Source organism: Sciurus vulgaris (assembly GCF_902686455.1).
Source record: "Sciurus vulgaris genome assembly, chromosome: 3".
In the NCBI taxonomy this organism is placed as follows: domain Eukaryota; kingdom Metazoa; phylum Chordata; class Mammalia; order Rodentia; family Sciuridae; genus Sciurus; species Sciurus vulgaris.
The window spans coordinates 170,636,620-170,652,172 of NC_136463.1; the positions used below are offsets into that span (position 1 = coordinate 170,636,620).

Below are 15,553 nucleotides of genomic sequence, written 5' to 3' on the forward strand. Positions count from 1 at the left end.
GTTTTCTCCCATCCGGGAATCAGGAGGAGGTGACCAGGACTCGCCACAAGGCGGCACTAACTCGGGAAACAAGAACCTCCCAGGAAGGACGTGGGTTTACAAAGGGTTTAGGTATAACAGTAACCCGGGGAGGGGCTAAATGTGGTAAGTAGGTAGAACGCCTCAACCTTACCTCCCCGCCACACCCGGATCCGCGACCCTGCGGGCACAGAGCTCTAGGGTGTGGAGCTCAGGTCCCAATGATGGCCTGAGAGCTAGTAGATATGTTTGAACGCTCAATTCAGGCCAGGAGCTCTGCTCAGGCTTTCCCTTATGTGGTCTCAGCGAAATTCTAACACTGACCATAATGGGTGGATATTGTTACTGTCCTGCATTTTCCAGAGGAAGAAGCACAGTCCCAGAAGAGGTTCAGGACTTGGTCAAGGAGTCACAGTTAAGAAGTGGCTCAGCTGAGATGTGGACCTGGGTTTCCATTAGAGTGAAGGTTCTAGATGCTTGCCCACACAACCCTAGTACCACGTGTGGTGCGGAAAAGGTAAAAAGGAGGCAAGGACAGGTAAAAGACTTGGATCCCCAAAGGGTAGTTCCAGGAGAATTCCCTCATCACCTATAGAAGAATTTCCTAACCACTGTAACTGTCAGCAAGACACAATAGTTTCTTGCAAAACTGTGAGTGTTTCTTAATGGTGGTGGTGGTAGGTGGGTATCCTGGCAGAAGAGTGAAGGATGAATGTGAAGGGAGCTAATAGTTTTGTTACTCCTATGAGCCAAGTGCTTCCTTTGTAGACCTGCAACAACTCAACCAGGTCAGTTTGCATGTGGAAACTGAGGCTCACGGAGGCACAGGGCCTTGCCCAAATTCACATACCTGAGGAATACAAATTCTGGTGGTCTATTTTCAGAATATAGTATTTAGTTTCAATTGGGATGTAAGATCCAATTGTAGCCATTTTAACTATAGCCCTTCCCTTTATCCTCCCAATTTCAAACTGGCCAATCTTGTAGATTATAAACCCAAGCTTCTCCTATCAGAGGAAGGGACAGTGCTGCATTAGGGATAAAAACAGGTGGAATGCCCTCCCAGGTGTGCTTGCTTGCTAGACTTGTTTGGTGGCACTTCTGCCCTTCTGCAGAAGTAAAGCTTGCCTTGCTGAGCATGTGTGTGATTCCTTGCAGCACCCTACATTTCTAACAATTTTGGCACCCAATGTGGGGCTCCATACCTTGCCTAGGGGGTTGTGGGGACACCCTCCTCAGAGGAGAGGAGTCCTACTGCCTTGTTGCAGTACCTAGGAGTGGGGGAGGGAACCTGTGATCCCTGAGGCCCACAACGGACCCCGAATCAAAAGTGGATCTGCAACACAGGGAAAGGACCCAAGCAAGCAAGCACCTTGGTGACCAGGTAACTCCGTACTGGACCAAGGTAGGAAAATCAATTCTCAAGAAAGAAGTACTTCCTTAGTAGTCAGCACATCCCTGAGGTTGTGTGAATGTGACTGAGACATGAGTGCAAGAAACCTCCAAAATGGATGGGAGTTGAGCCTCTGTTCAGAAACAAGGGACCACACCAAGGAAAGAAGGATGGGAGAGGTAGTGCAAGAAACCTTCAGTGGGGAGGCTGAGCCTCTAAAAAAAAAAAAAAAACTCTAAAGAAAAAGAATGCTGCAAGAGACCACACTGGAATTCCCCCAGATAGCCCTCTAGGGCTTATGTTAAAATAATGTAAAGATAGTCCTAAGTAGGAAGGGAAAAAGAAACCAAAGATGATAAAATACTGTTTCATTTGGGCTCACTGAGCACACAGGGAGTTTGGAGTGCACAAAAAAGCTCCAGGAAAAATTTTAGGCCTAGGGACAGGGAGGGAAGATGGAAAGCACAGGCCCTTCCCATGTCTGAGTCATACTGTAAAAATCTGTGACAGGCTCTATTTTAATTTCTAAAAGGTTAAATCTGATAGTTCTTCTGTCTCCTACCTGTAGGGAATTCATATCTACAAAACAAAAATAGCTACAAAACCCTTGTTTCCTCTGTGTTTTATTTATATATGTGCACACGTGTGTATTATATGTTGTGTTTACATGTGCTTATGTTTTTCTATCAGTAATATGGTACCAAAATTAGCATATAGATAAATGAGTGCTCCTTAAAAAAAGGAATGGGTTCAAATACCTTTCCATTCACATGACTTAAATGGGTTAAGTAGATATGAGTAAAGCCTTCTTTAAGATTACAAATCCACAGGTTTTCTAAGTAGTGAGCCAATCAAGAGAGCATTGATTTCTATAAAATATTTAAAGTGCAATGTCTGTTGCTTTTAAGGATTTTTCTGTGGCAGGATTAACTGACTTAAAGTGTCTGATACCTTGGTTTTCTAAGTTTACCTAAGTTTAAAATGTGTAAATAAGTTTTAACATAAATGGGATTAATCTTCATAAATGTGTTTTTATAAGTTGTTGGTAAATGGGAAAATAGTTTAAGACTGTTCTGGGTCTTCACTGAAAGATAGGTTATGAAGAGCTAAAATTCTAACAGGTATAATTCTATATGTGGAGAACACAAAAGTTTCAGCTGTGTTTTAAGTACTGTGAAACAGTTTTTCACCTCATTAAAAAAAGGAGTACTTTGTCTAAATTCAGAAATTTCATAAGGATTGTTTCAGAATGTAAACTTAAGAAAGGGTCTGAAATCAGAAAAGAGATAGAAGAAAGTTAGAGGTATGGAAATATATTTTAGTACGGAAAGTTAGAGGGAGGGTAAAGTAATATTCTTATGCTAAAGTCCAAGATGAAAGACAGGACAAAACTAAGGATGCAAACAAGCTGCAGAATGTCTAAGTAAGTTGCAAGAGGTTTGTGGAAGGTAAATCTCAAAAAAAATTGTGTATGTGATTAAATTGGCTATAATCAGCATAGTCGGTTAAAGTTATTCAAAGTTTTTTCCCTAAGATTAATCTTTAATATGCAAATTCTCTATTTAGAAACAACAAGGACTCCTTAAAACATTGATCTGCTCTTATCTGTCAGAAGAATTTCTTGTATATGTTAGATTTCATTATTTAGGGAAACGTAAGTCTTAAAGGGTTTAGGGTTTGTATCTGTTTACAAGTATAAAAGCCATCTAACCAAGTTGGTGTTTTCCTGACTAAAATTGTCTGTGGCAATAGTCTCTTTCAGATTTATATAGAAATAACCAATTTGGTTGGTATTTATGTCATTTAATTTTCATAACTGGATAAAAATGACCTGTTATAAGATATATATACACACATATATTTGTGTGTGCGTATACATATATATATATGTATACGCACACACACACACAATTTTGTGTTACTCTTTACACTGCAATGGGAATTTAAATGTATTTTTGAAAAGTAATAAGAGTCTGATTTGTTTAAGAGTTCTCTTAGCCTTTCTGATTCATGTTTCAGATGTAATGTTGTATTATGTTAACTGATATTCAGATAGATTCAGGTAATAATACTTGAGAACTTTGTAAAATGATAGTTAAGAAAGATGCAAAGATCAGCTTCAGAAATAAAGCATTTTACCTAAGGTCTGTCACGAGTCCTACCTTACCTGAGATAAGCCTTTGTCTCTTACCCTACTCCATGTTAGGATGGCTCCAAAGTAGGTAAGATTAAAGCACATTTAAAGTTATATTCAAAAGATAGATTTTTTTGTTGTGTTGCATGATCTCAAACTAAACAGTGGATATAATACATAACTAAAATTTAGGATTATAAAAATTATATTTCCTGGTTCATAACTATTATAAAAACTGAACATGTTTTTGCTCTTGTTAATTTCATTTTGCATTTTCCTTGTAAAACTTTATAACTCTTGTCTGTTAGTGTTTTACAGAAACACTGCTTCTAATAGAACAATCTCAGTTAATTTGAGACAATAAACCATCACTTTTTGGACAGATCGGATATAAAGCTGACTTCCAGTACTAATACTCACCCTAATTAAATGGAAGGGGTAACTACAAAATTATAGACATTGAGTTAAAACCTACTTCTCCTACTTCGAGACCAGTGAAACTGACATGCTGGGTATTTAGAACCAAAACTTGCAGACCAAAGTTAAGGAAGTAAAAGGATCATGGAAAAGGCTGCCAGTATTTTGGCCCTTGCCCTCTAAAGTCAGCCAGAATCCAGGAAATGATGGAACCTCTTCTAGGGACCCTGCAACTCCTGTGAGTCACCCAACTTCCAGTCAGGGGAATTGAGAGGGCCCTAGAGAACAGGAAGCCAACCAGTGCACATTCTGCAAAGAGGAGGGTCATTGGAGAGGGGAATGTTCCTGTTGCTTCCAAGGGAAGTCCACATGTGGTCAGTAAGACCCTGTCCCATCCTGGCAGATGTTACAACTGGTAGAGGACAAGCTAAAGACACCAAGAGCTTCTCACAAGTTCCCAAGAACGATCCCTGACAAATCTCAGCTGACTATAACAATAGATAGGAAAAAGGCCAATTTTGACCAACTTGGTCTTAAACACCCAGCAGAAGAGTATAACCAAAACATATTCATCAATGAATATCTAAAAGATAATGAGAGATAATGAGTCTTTTATTGTTACTTGAGATGTATATTTCTGTCAGCCCTCTCTAAAGTAAGTAAAGCTGGGAGATTATATAAAAAAGAGGGGGGCAGTTTATACAGGATAAATATCACAGAAAGTTCTGTCAGAGTACAACTTTGTTCTGAGTCAATTTGAGACCTGTGTTTCTTTTCTCTTCCGGTACAATTATGATGAGTTGCTGCTCAGACTCCTCTTCTGGAGTTTGCAATTCATCACTTCCAGTCTAGTGACTTGATTTTAATCACGACTTGGAAAGAAGACAAACTTTGCCTGAGCTGAAAAGGACCTTACCAAGTGCTCCTGATCACTGGCATGGCTATCCAAACTGCTAAAAAGGGGAGAGCTCATTAGCATGTTGATTTCTACCTCAAAAAGCTAATACATCTAGGATGAAGAGCAATACCAAAGGGTACAATAATAAAAATGAAAATGAGACCAAAAAGTATAAAAAGAAAAAGGGGGACTTGTGAGAAATAGAAAGTCCCATGATTCATTTTCAGAATATAGTAATTAACCTTAATTGGGATGTAAGATCCAATCATAGACAATCTTTAGATTGTCCCCAATCTTTAGATTGTAAACCCAAGCTTCTCCTATCAGAGGAAGGGGCAGTGCTGCATTAGGGAGAAAAACAGGTGGACTGCCCTCCTAGGTGTGCTTGCTTGCTAGGCTTTGTTTGGTAGCACGCCCTTCTGCAGAAGTAAAGTTTGCCTTGCCAAGCTACTTCCTCATGCAGCACCCCAGTATCTCTAACCCATAAGTAACCAGTTTCGAGAGTAAGAACCCAAACCAAAAACAAACAAAAAACTAAAGCCAGGGCTCTGCCACCATCCATCCCAAGTCCTGTGACCAAAAGAACTCAAAAAAAGGGGAGATGTGACTATCCCAGCTCCTGGAAACCCATGATGCCACTTTCTATCCTTTCCCCCAACTGGCTAAGCCCATTCCCACCTCAGAGCCTTTGCATTTGCTGTTCCTGTTCCCTGGAATGTCTTAGTTATAGTATCTTGGCATGGTAGCTCCTCTGTCACCTTCAGGTGAAGCTGTTCCTGACGCTCTTACCATCCACTACATCACCATGTTTTCTCCCTAGTGTCTATCACTCTGCCAACATACATTTTTCATTTTGTGTTTATGGGTGTACAAATGTCTCTCTTACTAGAGTGTAAGCTTTATTCAAAGGGGTAGGGACAGTGTCTGTCTTGTTCTTTGTTGTTATGCTCAAACTCGTCACAATGCTGGGTACATAGTAGATACTCTGAAACTTGTTGAGTAAATAGCAAGATGGTCAGGTATGGGCCAAAAGTCATGGGGGAAAAGAGGTAGAGGAAATTCTCCAGCAAGAGTGGGGTGTGAATGGTTTGCCCATCCTGCTAATCTCCCCACTCCTGAAGTCCTGGGCTGCTGAGAACTAGGTTCTGGGCACTGGAAGTCAGCAGTTTCCCTTGGATCTCTCTTTTCACTTGTGAAAAATTGCTGTTGGATGTGTGACTATAATAAACCATTTTTTTTAAATGTGGAAAAATTAAAGAAGAAAAACTGCTGTTGGGGCTCAAGGTCATGAAGAGGAGTGCCCTAGAACTGGGCATGGAGGTGGAGCCCAAGTCAGAATGATAGGGATCAGAGATGGGACAATCACCACTAGGCCTGATTGGGAGTGGAGCCATAACCACGCCCAGTCCTCTCTTTTCCCTGGAGAGGGTAAGACAAACACAAATGGGATATAATTTTCCCCAAACCACAAGTGGAATCCAAACTACAGAGTGCGACAATAGCCAGTCATGGACCTTTGATGTCCCAGCCTCTGCCCTCAGTTTCACAAGCCTAGTTTAAGGCTGGCATGAGGCGTGAGCAATTAGAGTTCTACTTTCCCTCCTTCAATCTCCGTTCGACAATTCTGGATTCGGCCACCAGAGGGCGCAGCCAGGCCACTCTGGTCCGAAAGCAGGCTCAGGCGATGGGGCGGGGGAGTTGGTGGGTCCTGAGGTTGGGAGTGGGCCCGCGGCGCGGGTGGCAAATGCGTCAGGCTGTGCGTCTGCGCTGTCGGTGAAGCGGGACCGGTGTGTTTGCCCTGAGGCTCTGTTTGCTGTACGGCCAGGGTCTGGACTTACAGCATCTGAGGAACCGGCTCCACCTGGGGTTGGGGACAGTTTCTAGTCCAGGTGTTGGTCAGACGACAGTATTCCTCAGGAGGGTTTGTGTGTGCGTGGGTGTGTTCCATGGGTCTGGGAGCGGGCGGTGGGGGGCAGGTCCTGCAGCTTCGAGCCGGGTCAGAGTTAGGCATCCATCTGGGATCTGGGGTGGGGACCCGTGTGTGAGAAGCTCCCCACCCCATTCCAATCTGAAGCTCTAATCTTGGTATTAGCCAGCTTCTCCCCTCTCTGCATCTCAGTTTTCCGGAAAATATGTAGGTCCTTCCACCCGATCCGTGGCTTTTAGTTCTATCTGCAACCAACTTTTTAAAAAAAATGTGCACACCTCATGCCCAACACCACCTATAGCCACTAGTCCAGAAGAACTTTCAGGGCCCCACATATCCCTAGACCCCTCCCTGGCTTTAGATCTCACAGTCACCAAGAAAGGAAAGAAAGCCGCTAAGAGGAGGAGGCCAGAAAAGGGCTCTCAGGTAGCCTCCACCCTGGGCTGCCAGAACGGGACTCTGGGAGCTCATCCTTTCTTGTGCTGTGGAACCCTCGCGTCTCCTCCTTTCCCACCAGGCTGGTCCAGCCCCGTCCCTCAGCCTCCCCCTTGGGTCCCCTCCCAACCCCAGCAGCTGTTCCTGTTTGTTTTCCTAGATCAGCTGTGCTCAGAGCTTCCTGAAGGATGGATGCCCAGGTGGCTTTGTTTGCTAGCTCAGCGCCATCACTCCTACCTCCTCCACAGACTTGGCCTTTGGGCATGGATTGGGAGCTAACCCCTCCCCCCAGGCATCCTCCCTTTTATATTTCAAAGAGATCTCAGGATCACATAGGGCTCTCATCACCCTCGGAGAACCCCACTCTGGCCTCATCTAGCTCTTCATCTCTTTCCTATTGAAACCTTTGGGTACCACAGAGAAATCGAAGGGTCCTGTCATGCCACCTCCCAACCCATGATTCTACCAAAAGAGTCATCCCACATTGATCATTAAGACCCCACAGAGAAATCCTCGGACAGGAACTTGAACTCCCTCAGCAAGGCTCTCAGATTCCAACCAGACACCCATCCCACATAGGGATATGCAGATCCTACAAAGAAACCCTCAGACTTAACCCTGAGCTCCCACTCAGGTTTCCATCCCAGGAAAAGGGCTCAAGAAGCCCCAGAGAAGTGACAACCCCCCCCCCCAAATAGACAGCCCCTCCCATGAATAGCTCAACTTCTCAGTTCTGCTGGGCTGTTTAGAGGTGCTGGTGGCCAATGTCTTCCTCCTCAAGGTGGTCTGCTCCCACCCCTTTCCCTCATTTCCCTGGGAAATCATCCAGGGCTTTGGAGACTGAAGATGCAAATTCTGTGAATGGTGACTGCTGCCACCCTGGTCCATCACCAGCCCCTCCTTTCCTTTCTGGCTTCTCTAGTCTCCGCCCCAGCCCAGGTCTGAAACAGGCAGATGAACTCCTTCCCTGGGGCCGTGCACGGCTGGTCTCCTGGGAGACAGAAATAACTCAGTGTAGAAACCGGCCCAGATCAGGCAGGCTCTGGAGGGAGCCCCACCCATCCAGACCCATGGTCCCATCCCACCAGAAGCAGAGCCCCTCTTCCCTGCCCCTCATAGAGTTGGAGAATTGGCCACTATCCAAGGAGAGGGGAAGCAGCCACTGTCTGTTCACCCAGACACAAGGCCACAGGGCTGCAGGGAGGGGCACATAACACACAGCTTCACAATCAGATGGAGGCAGAGCCATCCACAGTCACAAGCACATGGATAAGATCCCACACGTTTCACACGTGAACAGCCGTTCTAGGATTCTGTAGATAGACACCATAATGTCATACTCATTTATGACAGATGTTTGTTCACTCGTTCCCCAAATATTTAATAAGATGTACCGCATGCCAGGCACTGTGTGGGGAGTTGCATTCACATGTGACCACGACCTTGTGCACTTTCACCTGGGCACATGCCCACTCTGCAGTTGCCCATCATTGGACATCATTGGAGCTACCCAGCCACTGTCCTACAGGCACTGAAGGCTTGAAAGAGTGGGCTCTGGAGCCACGCTGTTGCCTGGGATCAGATCTTAGTTCCACTGCTTATAAGTAGGGTGACACAACTGCTTCTCAGTTTTTTTTCCTTTATGAAATGGGAATAATTGTCTTAAAGACCGTTGTGAAGATTTAAATGCATGCAAAACAGAAAACTGCCCTACATCACGTGCCCAACAAATGTTAGCTATTACTGTTGCTGCTTGCAGTATAACAATCTTTGTGGCATGGTTCTCCCCACCACCCTTCCAGAGGCTGGGCTGTGTTCAGAGGTGGTCCAAGCAGCAAGCATGTATCCTCCTTCCCACTCTGGCCCTGGGAAGGCCAGCAAGCTTTCAGCATGGTACACCTTCACACCTTGCCTGCTCATGACCTCTTTGACAGGGTCAGAGCCAGTCCCCCAGTTTCCCGTGTTCTTTTGCACAGGTCTCTACTCTCCAGGAAAGAACACCTGGGAACCAAAAATCTGGCTTCTGCTCCCACTGATTTTCTTGTCTCCATGCGTGGCCTTTGGCCAGTTACTCCCACTCTTTGAGCCTCAGTTTTTTGCCTGTTAAACTAAACTGGCTGCTGATCCTGAAGGGGCCTCCTAACCCTGCCTGCTGTGATCCTGTGATGCCTCAGGAAGGCTCCCTCCCCTCCCCATCCAGTCTCTGCCTGCCCCACCCAGCCATCCACCTGGCTCAGCCAGAGTGAGGGGGTGAGTTGCCAGTGGTCTCCATGGGGACTAATCTCCAAGAAGGTCAATGAGGCTCTGGTACTGCCTTGGCTGGATGGGGATTATCACCTGGGTATGAACCCCCCTTCCTGATCTCCCCACTCTCACACAGATCCTGGATGGCTTCCAAGCCAGAGGTTCCAAGGCCGGGCCAGAATTAGTGGAGTGGGTCGGGGCAGGGCAGCTGTCCCAGCTGGTGGCCTGTCCAACTGTGACCAAAGAGAAGAAGGGGAGAGATGGAGTCAGATCCAGGCCCATCACTTCTCCTGCCCTCCAATCTGGTCATGGCATGAGCTTTGTCCCTTTTTGCCTGCAGTCCTTTAATGTGAGAATGATCTTCCAAAATGGGGAGGGGCATCCCCAACAGCCCTACCTCCAGCCCTGCTATCCCCATTCACACCCTACTTCTATATCCTCAGCCAAGGGTCATTTCAGCATCTCCATGTGTCCACTGTCCCCCTTCCTCCACACACACCATGCCTTCCACCTGTGGCTGTAAGATGGTCCATCTCCTTCACATTGTCCCTATCTTCCCTGGGTTCTCTCTGCCCCTGGTCTCCCTGTAGGTCATGTCTTCACTGTCTGAGGGTCTGTAACCTCTCTGGGCCCTGACTCTCCCCTGTGGTTCTCCCTCAGCTCTGGGAGGTACATTCTGTCCTTTCACCCTTTCTCATCCTTCTCCCCTTGCCAGTCCCCCTTAGACTGTACTCCAACTGCTCAGTCCCCTTTCCTCTTCTCCTACTACCTGTTCCCTCCCCCATTCAGGGTGCTGACAGGAATGACAGGAAGCAGGCTCTGGCTTAGAGCAGGGGGGGGAGGGGAAGCCTCGCACACCAGCTGCTAAGGAGCCCCCCCTGTCCCCCATGCAGCCCAGCACCTGCAGGCCTGGCAGGCGCCTGGAGACTCCGCCCCAGTCCAGTCAGTCAGGGAGGAGGGACCTGGAGGAGAGACCAGATCCTGGGTAATGGCCAGGAAATGCAGGACTTGGGGATGGGTGCAGGGTGGAGGTCTGGGGAAATCAGGCCCCGGGGCAGGGACAGTAGTCTCTATCACCAGACCCCAGGCCCCAGACCCTCCCTTCAAGGACTGCTTCTGTGTATTGGGGGGTCATTTCCTAGGAGAGACCTCTTTGTTGTTTAGCCCCAGGACATGGAATCCCAGCCAGAGGGGAGCTCTAGCTCTCTGCCATGGTTGGGGAGGGGAGGGGATACCCTCAAAGACCCAGGGAAGGTGTGCTGGGCCAGGCCCCTGACAGGTAAGTCATTCAGTGCCAGGCAAGGAGGAAGGCTGGGTCCAGGACAGAAGCCTGGTCAGGGAGGCCAGGATATGGACTGCACACACCCAGCTGGGGGCCCATGGGTCTTCCCCCACTTCAGGGGCTGTTCTCCCCAAAACCCACCTTTAGTCCACCTTCTCCCCAGATTTGCCTGGGATCTGTCAGAGCCATCTCACCACCCCACCCCCAAATTCTGTGACAGAAACTCAGCAGATCCTATGGGACCTCTGGGTAGTTGGGTAGGGAGGGCAGTAGAATGAGTGGTACTGGAGGGGACAAGCTAGCATCTCCAGGAACATTCAATGTGGAACAACTTCCGACCCTGTTCCCTAGCACACTGGGGGTTGTCTCTGCCTGGGGATACAGCTCCCTCCCATAATCCTTCCTCACCTTAAAGGGAAACTGGAGGCTCTTCACTCCTAACCTACAACTGGCTCCTCTGGTGCTAGCTCAGCATCACCATACATTGTGGTGGGGGGATGGGGGCCTCACAGAGCAGAGACTCAGCTCTGGGTCAGCCTGACTTCAGGCCTTACATGGAGCCCTCAGTTCTGGGCTCTTCAAGCAGACCAGGCCCTCGAACAATCTCCATGCCTGTCCTGCAGATCAGACGGTAGCATTTTGGGCAAATCAAAGGGGAAGTCTAAGTGTGGGTTGTGGATAATGATCCAGAAACTCACTGTGAGCTGGGGACTACTTAGACCCAGGCCACCCAACTGTATAGGGGCCCCAGGATCGGAGTTGGGGAGGTGAGTTGTGTTTCTGGGAACCCTATGTCCTTTTCAGTCAGTAGGATGGTCTAAGACATTGATGGACTGAAAGGAGTACCACAGGTGGCAGGAAGGGAAATCTCAGGCTATCAGCAGCCTAGAGAGATACCAGGGGTGAACTTGAGTCTCCATTCGGCCCCACCCAGATTTTCCACACTTCATAGCTCTGGCTCCAACCCTGGCAGAGCCTCCATCTTCTCCATCAGGGGGCTCAAAGTATGGCTAGGAGCCCAGGAACCAGGATATGGAGGTAGGGAAGGCCCTCACCCTGTGGGAGACCAGACCAACCCCCTCATTGTGCAAATGAGAAGATCCAGAGGCTGGAAAATGCCTTGTTCAAGACAGACTAGAATCTGGGTTTCCATCTCCAGAAGGGCCTCTGTCCCAAACCATAGCCCCCTCCGCCAACCTGGTGGAGCCTGCTCAGCCCGCATTACCCGGAATCGAGCCGGGCAGCCCAGAAATCTGCGGGCAAGGCGGGCGGGGCCGGATGGGAGCCGGATCTCCCCCGGGAGCGGCGCACCCTCTGCGACCCATATGGAGGCGGCGGCGGCGGCAGGCAGGTGCCTGCGTGGCGATCCGGCTGGGCCCCGGGGTTGGTGCTGAGAGGCCGCCCCTGCCTCACGCGAGCCGAACGAACAAAACGCTCAAGTCCGGTTTGTGCGAGGGGCTCGTCGCGGGGCCGGAGCGGAGGGCCCGGGGCCTGGTGGTGGCCCTCGGTGTTCTGGTCCTGGTCTTCCGCGAGCGCAGTGCAGCACGACGCTCCGATAGCCACCGCCCTCACCTGCGCACAACTGAGGCTGACACGTCGGCGGCCGCCGCAGCCACCACAGGTGCATACCTGGCCCGCCCCTCCCTTCTTGGCCACCCTCCGCCCGGCTTTCCTGGCCCCTCTGCTCCGCGCGGCCCTGCTTGGCTTCGTCTCCAGCCCACGCCCCGAAGCTTTTGCCAGATCCCGGGCTCAGAGCACTCTTATACCGCCGGTTCAGTCCCCGCCCCTACACACACACACACACACACACACACACACACACACACACACACACACACTCACACCTGTCCGGGCGCCCGTTTGCTTGGGGCAAATATTGACTCATGGAGGCGGAGCGCCCCCCTCCTCTGTCCGGCTAGGGCTCCGAGACCGGAGCTCCTCCGAGGCCTTGGCGGCGGGGGTGAAGGGGAGGGTGCCGGGGACCTGGGCGCCTCTGGAACAACACCAGATGTCACTTTTCCACCCACCTGCCTCTGGGCGGGGAGGAGCCGAGGAGCAGAGGACAGAGGCTGCTGGGCGGGGGTTAGAGGAAAGAGAGGTGAACGTCCTAGAGAAGGTGGAACATCTCTTGGTTGGGGGATCAATTCATAGTGGGAGTCGCTTAGTAGGGACTGTGGCCCCCTGTCTGGTGGTGACTTCGATCGGTGCTCAGAGCCTAGTTCTTTGCCCGATGTGGCTTGCCTCAGTTTCCCTTCCTTCACAGCTTGTTAGCAGAGTTCCTGGACACCAGCAAATGCTAAAAGGCTGGCCTGGAGGTGCTGAGCCTCAGAGCAGACGAGTGGGGCAGTGAGAAAGGGGTGCTTGCCCGCCTGGTGGCGAGCTGACCAGGCCTGGCACTGGCAAAGGCCAGCTATGCCCTGCCCCGGAGCGCCCTCCACTGGCCAGACTGGGCCCAGCGCCCGGTAGCGAGAGGGAGAACTCTGGTCCAACTGGGGTGTGGAGCAGGGAAGGACATCTTCCAGCCCGCTAAGCGCCCAGGGGTCGCTGCAGTTTCATGCTGGCCGCTCTCACCTTCCACCCCTCTCAGAGTGACGCGCGTTTCCCCCTTGTCGGGAAAAAAAAAAAAGTCCAAGTAGATAAAGAAAAAAAGGCGGGAAGCTTTACTGGCGGGGCGGTAGAGAGGGGGCTTCGCGGAACCTAGGGCGGCAGGTCAGAGAGGCTGGGCGCGGGCACCAGCAAAGAGTCGGGAGGAGGTGGCGCCACTGGGCAGGTTACCTCCCCTTGCTGCGTAGGCAGCAGAGGGTCTGGGGTCGGCATCCTGGAAGATAGAAAGCCCCAGATAGGGGTAAAGGCGGGGCTTCCGGCCGTGCCTGCCCGTCCCTGCAGCTGCTCACGCCTCTCCCGCCAGGTCTGTGCGGTCGCTGGCCCCCACCTGGGCACGCTGAGCGGCGGCAGAGCGATGATGCGCGGCCGCGAGGTGAGCACCACCTCCCCGCGGCTCGCCTCCACCAGGATGTTCTGGATCATGTTTTCTAGCAGCGCCTCCTGCAGGTTGGCAAAGGCAGGGAGCCTGTGAGGAGGAGGGGGTGATAGCTTTAGAGAGGCCAGACACCTGCTTGCTGGTTCTCCACTCACCTCTTCTGTGCCATACAGTGTGAAACGGGCTCTAGGCAGTTTCCCTGTCGCTCACCCCCACAACACTTTGGGACATCATGATCCAGTTTCGCAGATGCTCAATGTGTGACTAAATGAGACCAAATTGCAAAAGATAGGCTACCAGCCAGGCTCGGGAGGTGGCATAGGCCTATGGTCCCATACTCAGGATGCCGAGGTAGGAGGATTGTTCTGGGGTGTAACTCAATGGTAGAGCACTTGCCTAGCATGGGTTCAATCCCCAGTACCAGGGATGGGTGTGTGTGTGGGGGGGGGCGTGCTATTTATAGAAGTGGTAGGATTCTGCTCCTGTTCTAACCTGTTGTTAAGTCTCTCTAACAGGTTCAACTTATGAGAAGACCAACCCCAAGAAACCACTGATTTTCAACACCCATTTCAGTCAGAAGACTATGTCTACATCAAATTGTTCCAGAAAGGACTATCACCTGGCTGAAATGGAAGGGACCTTACCCACAACATGGGCTCATCACATGTGAGTCAAGACAACAGAAAAATGGACAGCCCTCAGAGATAAGACTGAAAAAAAATGTTAATCGTATTTTTTCTGTTGCTTGGACTATGTCAGGAATAACTCTGTGCTTAATCATTCAACTTTTTGAGATTGCCAAATGGGCTAAATTCTGTATACTATTATGATGGGGAAAAATAAAAGAAACATATGGGGCTAATATCTAAAAAAAAAAAAGAAGTGGTAGGATTCAAAGCTAGGTAATAGAGTCAGCATTCCAGAGCTAGATTTGGAGGAAGGCAGTTATGAGTGGGTGCAGAAGGGAGTGAGTAGGGCCTATGGTAATCCCCCAAAAGACAATGCATCCCCAGAGCAGACCCAGGGGAAGCTGGTGCCAGAAGAAAGTGGTTTGTTTGTTTTTTTCTGGCTATAGACATTCATTGAGGAGATTTTGAAGACTGTCGTCACCTTCCTGTAGTGATGTGCTGGCTAAATGCTAACCATCTGCACGGTAAAAAATAAAGCTCAGTTTTGCTGTTATACAAATATTCCTAACCCAGGCCTTAAGCTACCAACATGATGTCACTGAACCCTGAATTAGGAAGAGGTGTGCACACAAATAGGGGCCAGCCTCAGTACACCATTGCATCTTAGGAACCTTCTGCAGGCAGCCTCCCTCCCAACCCTCAACTGGCCCTGGCTGCTCACCTTCCAATGGCCTCTTTATTGTCATGTTCTTGCTCCTCCTTCACCAGGGCTTTCAGGTCCTGCCTCCATTGCCACTGCAGGGAAATCTGGGACTCTGGCTCAGTCCCCTTCCAGGTACCAGATGTTTCCTTTCCCACTATCTCCTCCTCCTCTATCTCCTCCTTGCCCAACTCCTCTTCTATCTCCTCTTCTTCCTCTTCCTCCTCCAACTCCTCCTCTTCCTCTTTGCTCTTCTCCTCCTCTTCCCCTACTTCCTTCTTCCCCAACCCCTGTTTTTCTTCCTTCTGCTCCTTGCTTTTCTCCTCCTCCCAGCTGCTGGAGGGCGGAGACAGGACTGGCCGTAAGTGCGGGTTGCTCTTCTGGACCGTGAACCTGGCTGACTGCTCATTCCAGAACTGGCAGAAGTAAGGCACCTGCTCCACCAGGATTTGGTCCACAGCTTTGTGGAAGTTCTTGTCTTCCAGCATGCCCCTGG

At 49.6% G+C, this 15,553-nt stretch overlaps 1 protein-coding gene across 6 annotated transcripts in view; it reads right to left on the reverse strand.

Annotated features, from left to right (window-relative positions):
* Window positions 1-13,366: 13,366 nt before the first annotated feature.
* CFAP65 (cilia and flagella associated protein 65) overlaps window positions 13,367-15,553 on the reverse strand; it is a 33,664-nt gene continuing 31,477 nt past the window's right edge. For 5 of the 6 annotated variants that reach the window (XM_079135357.1, XM_079135356.1, XM_079135358.1 and 2 more), the window contains 3 exons: window positions 15,079-15,549; window positions 13,681-13,818; window positions 13,367-13,566 (listed from right to left, as the gene is read on the reverse strand). In XM_079135357.1, the coding sequence (XP_078991483.1) occupies window positions 13,446-13,566; window positions 13,681-13,818; window positions 15,079-15,549 (730 nt within the window). In that variant the 3' untranslated portion in view covers window positions 13,367-13,445. Of the gene's footprint in view, window positions 13,567-13,680; window positions 13,819-15,078; window positions 15,550-15,553 lie in introns of those variants that run through there. The other variant, XR_013763051.1, reaches the window with a different exon arrangement.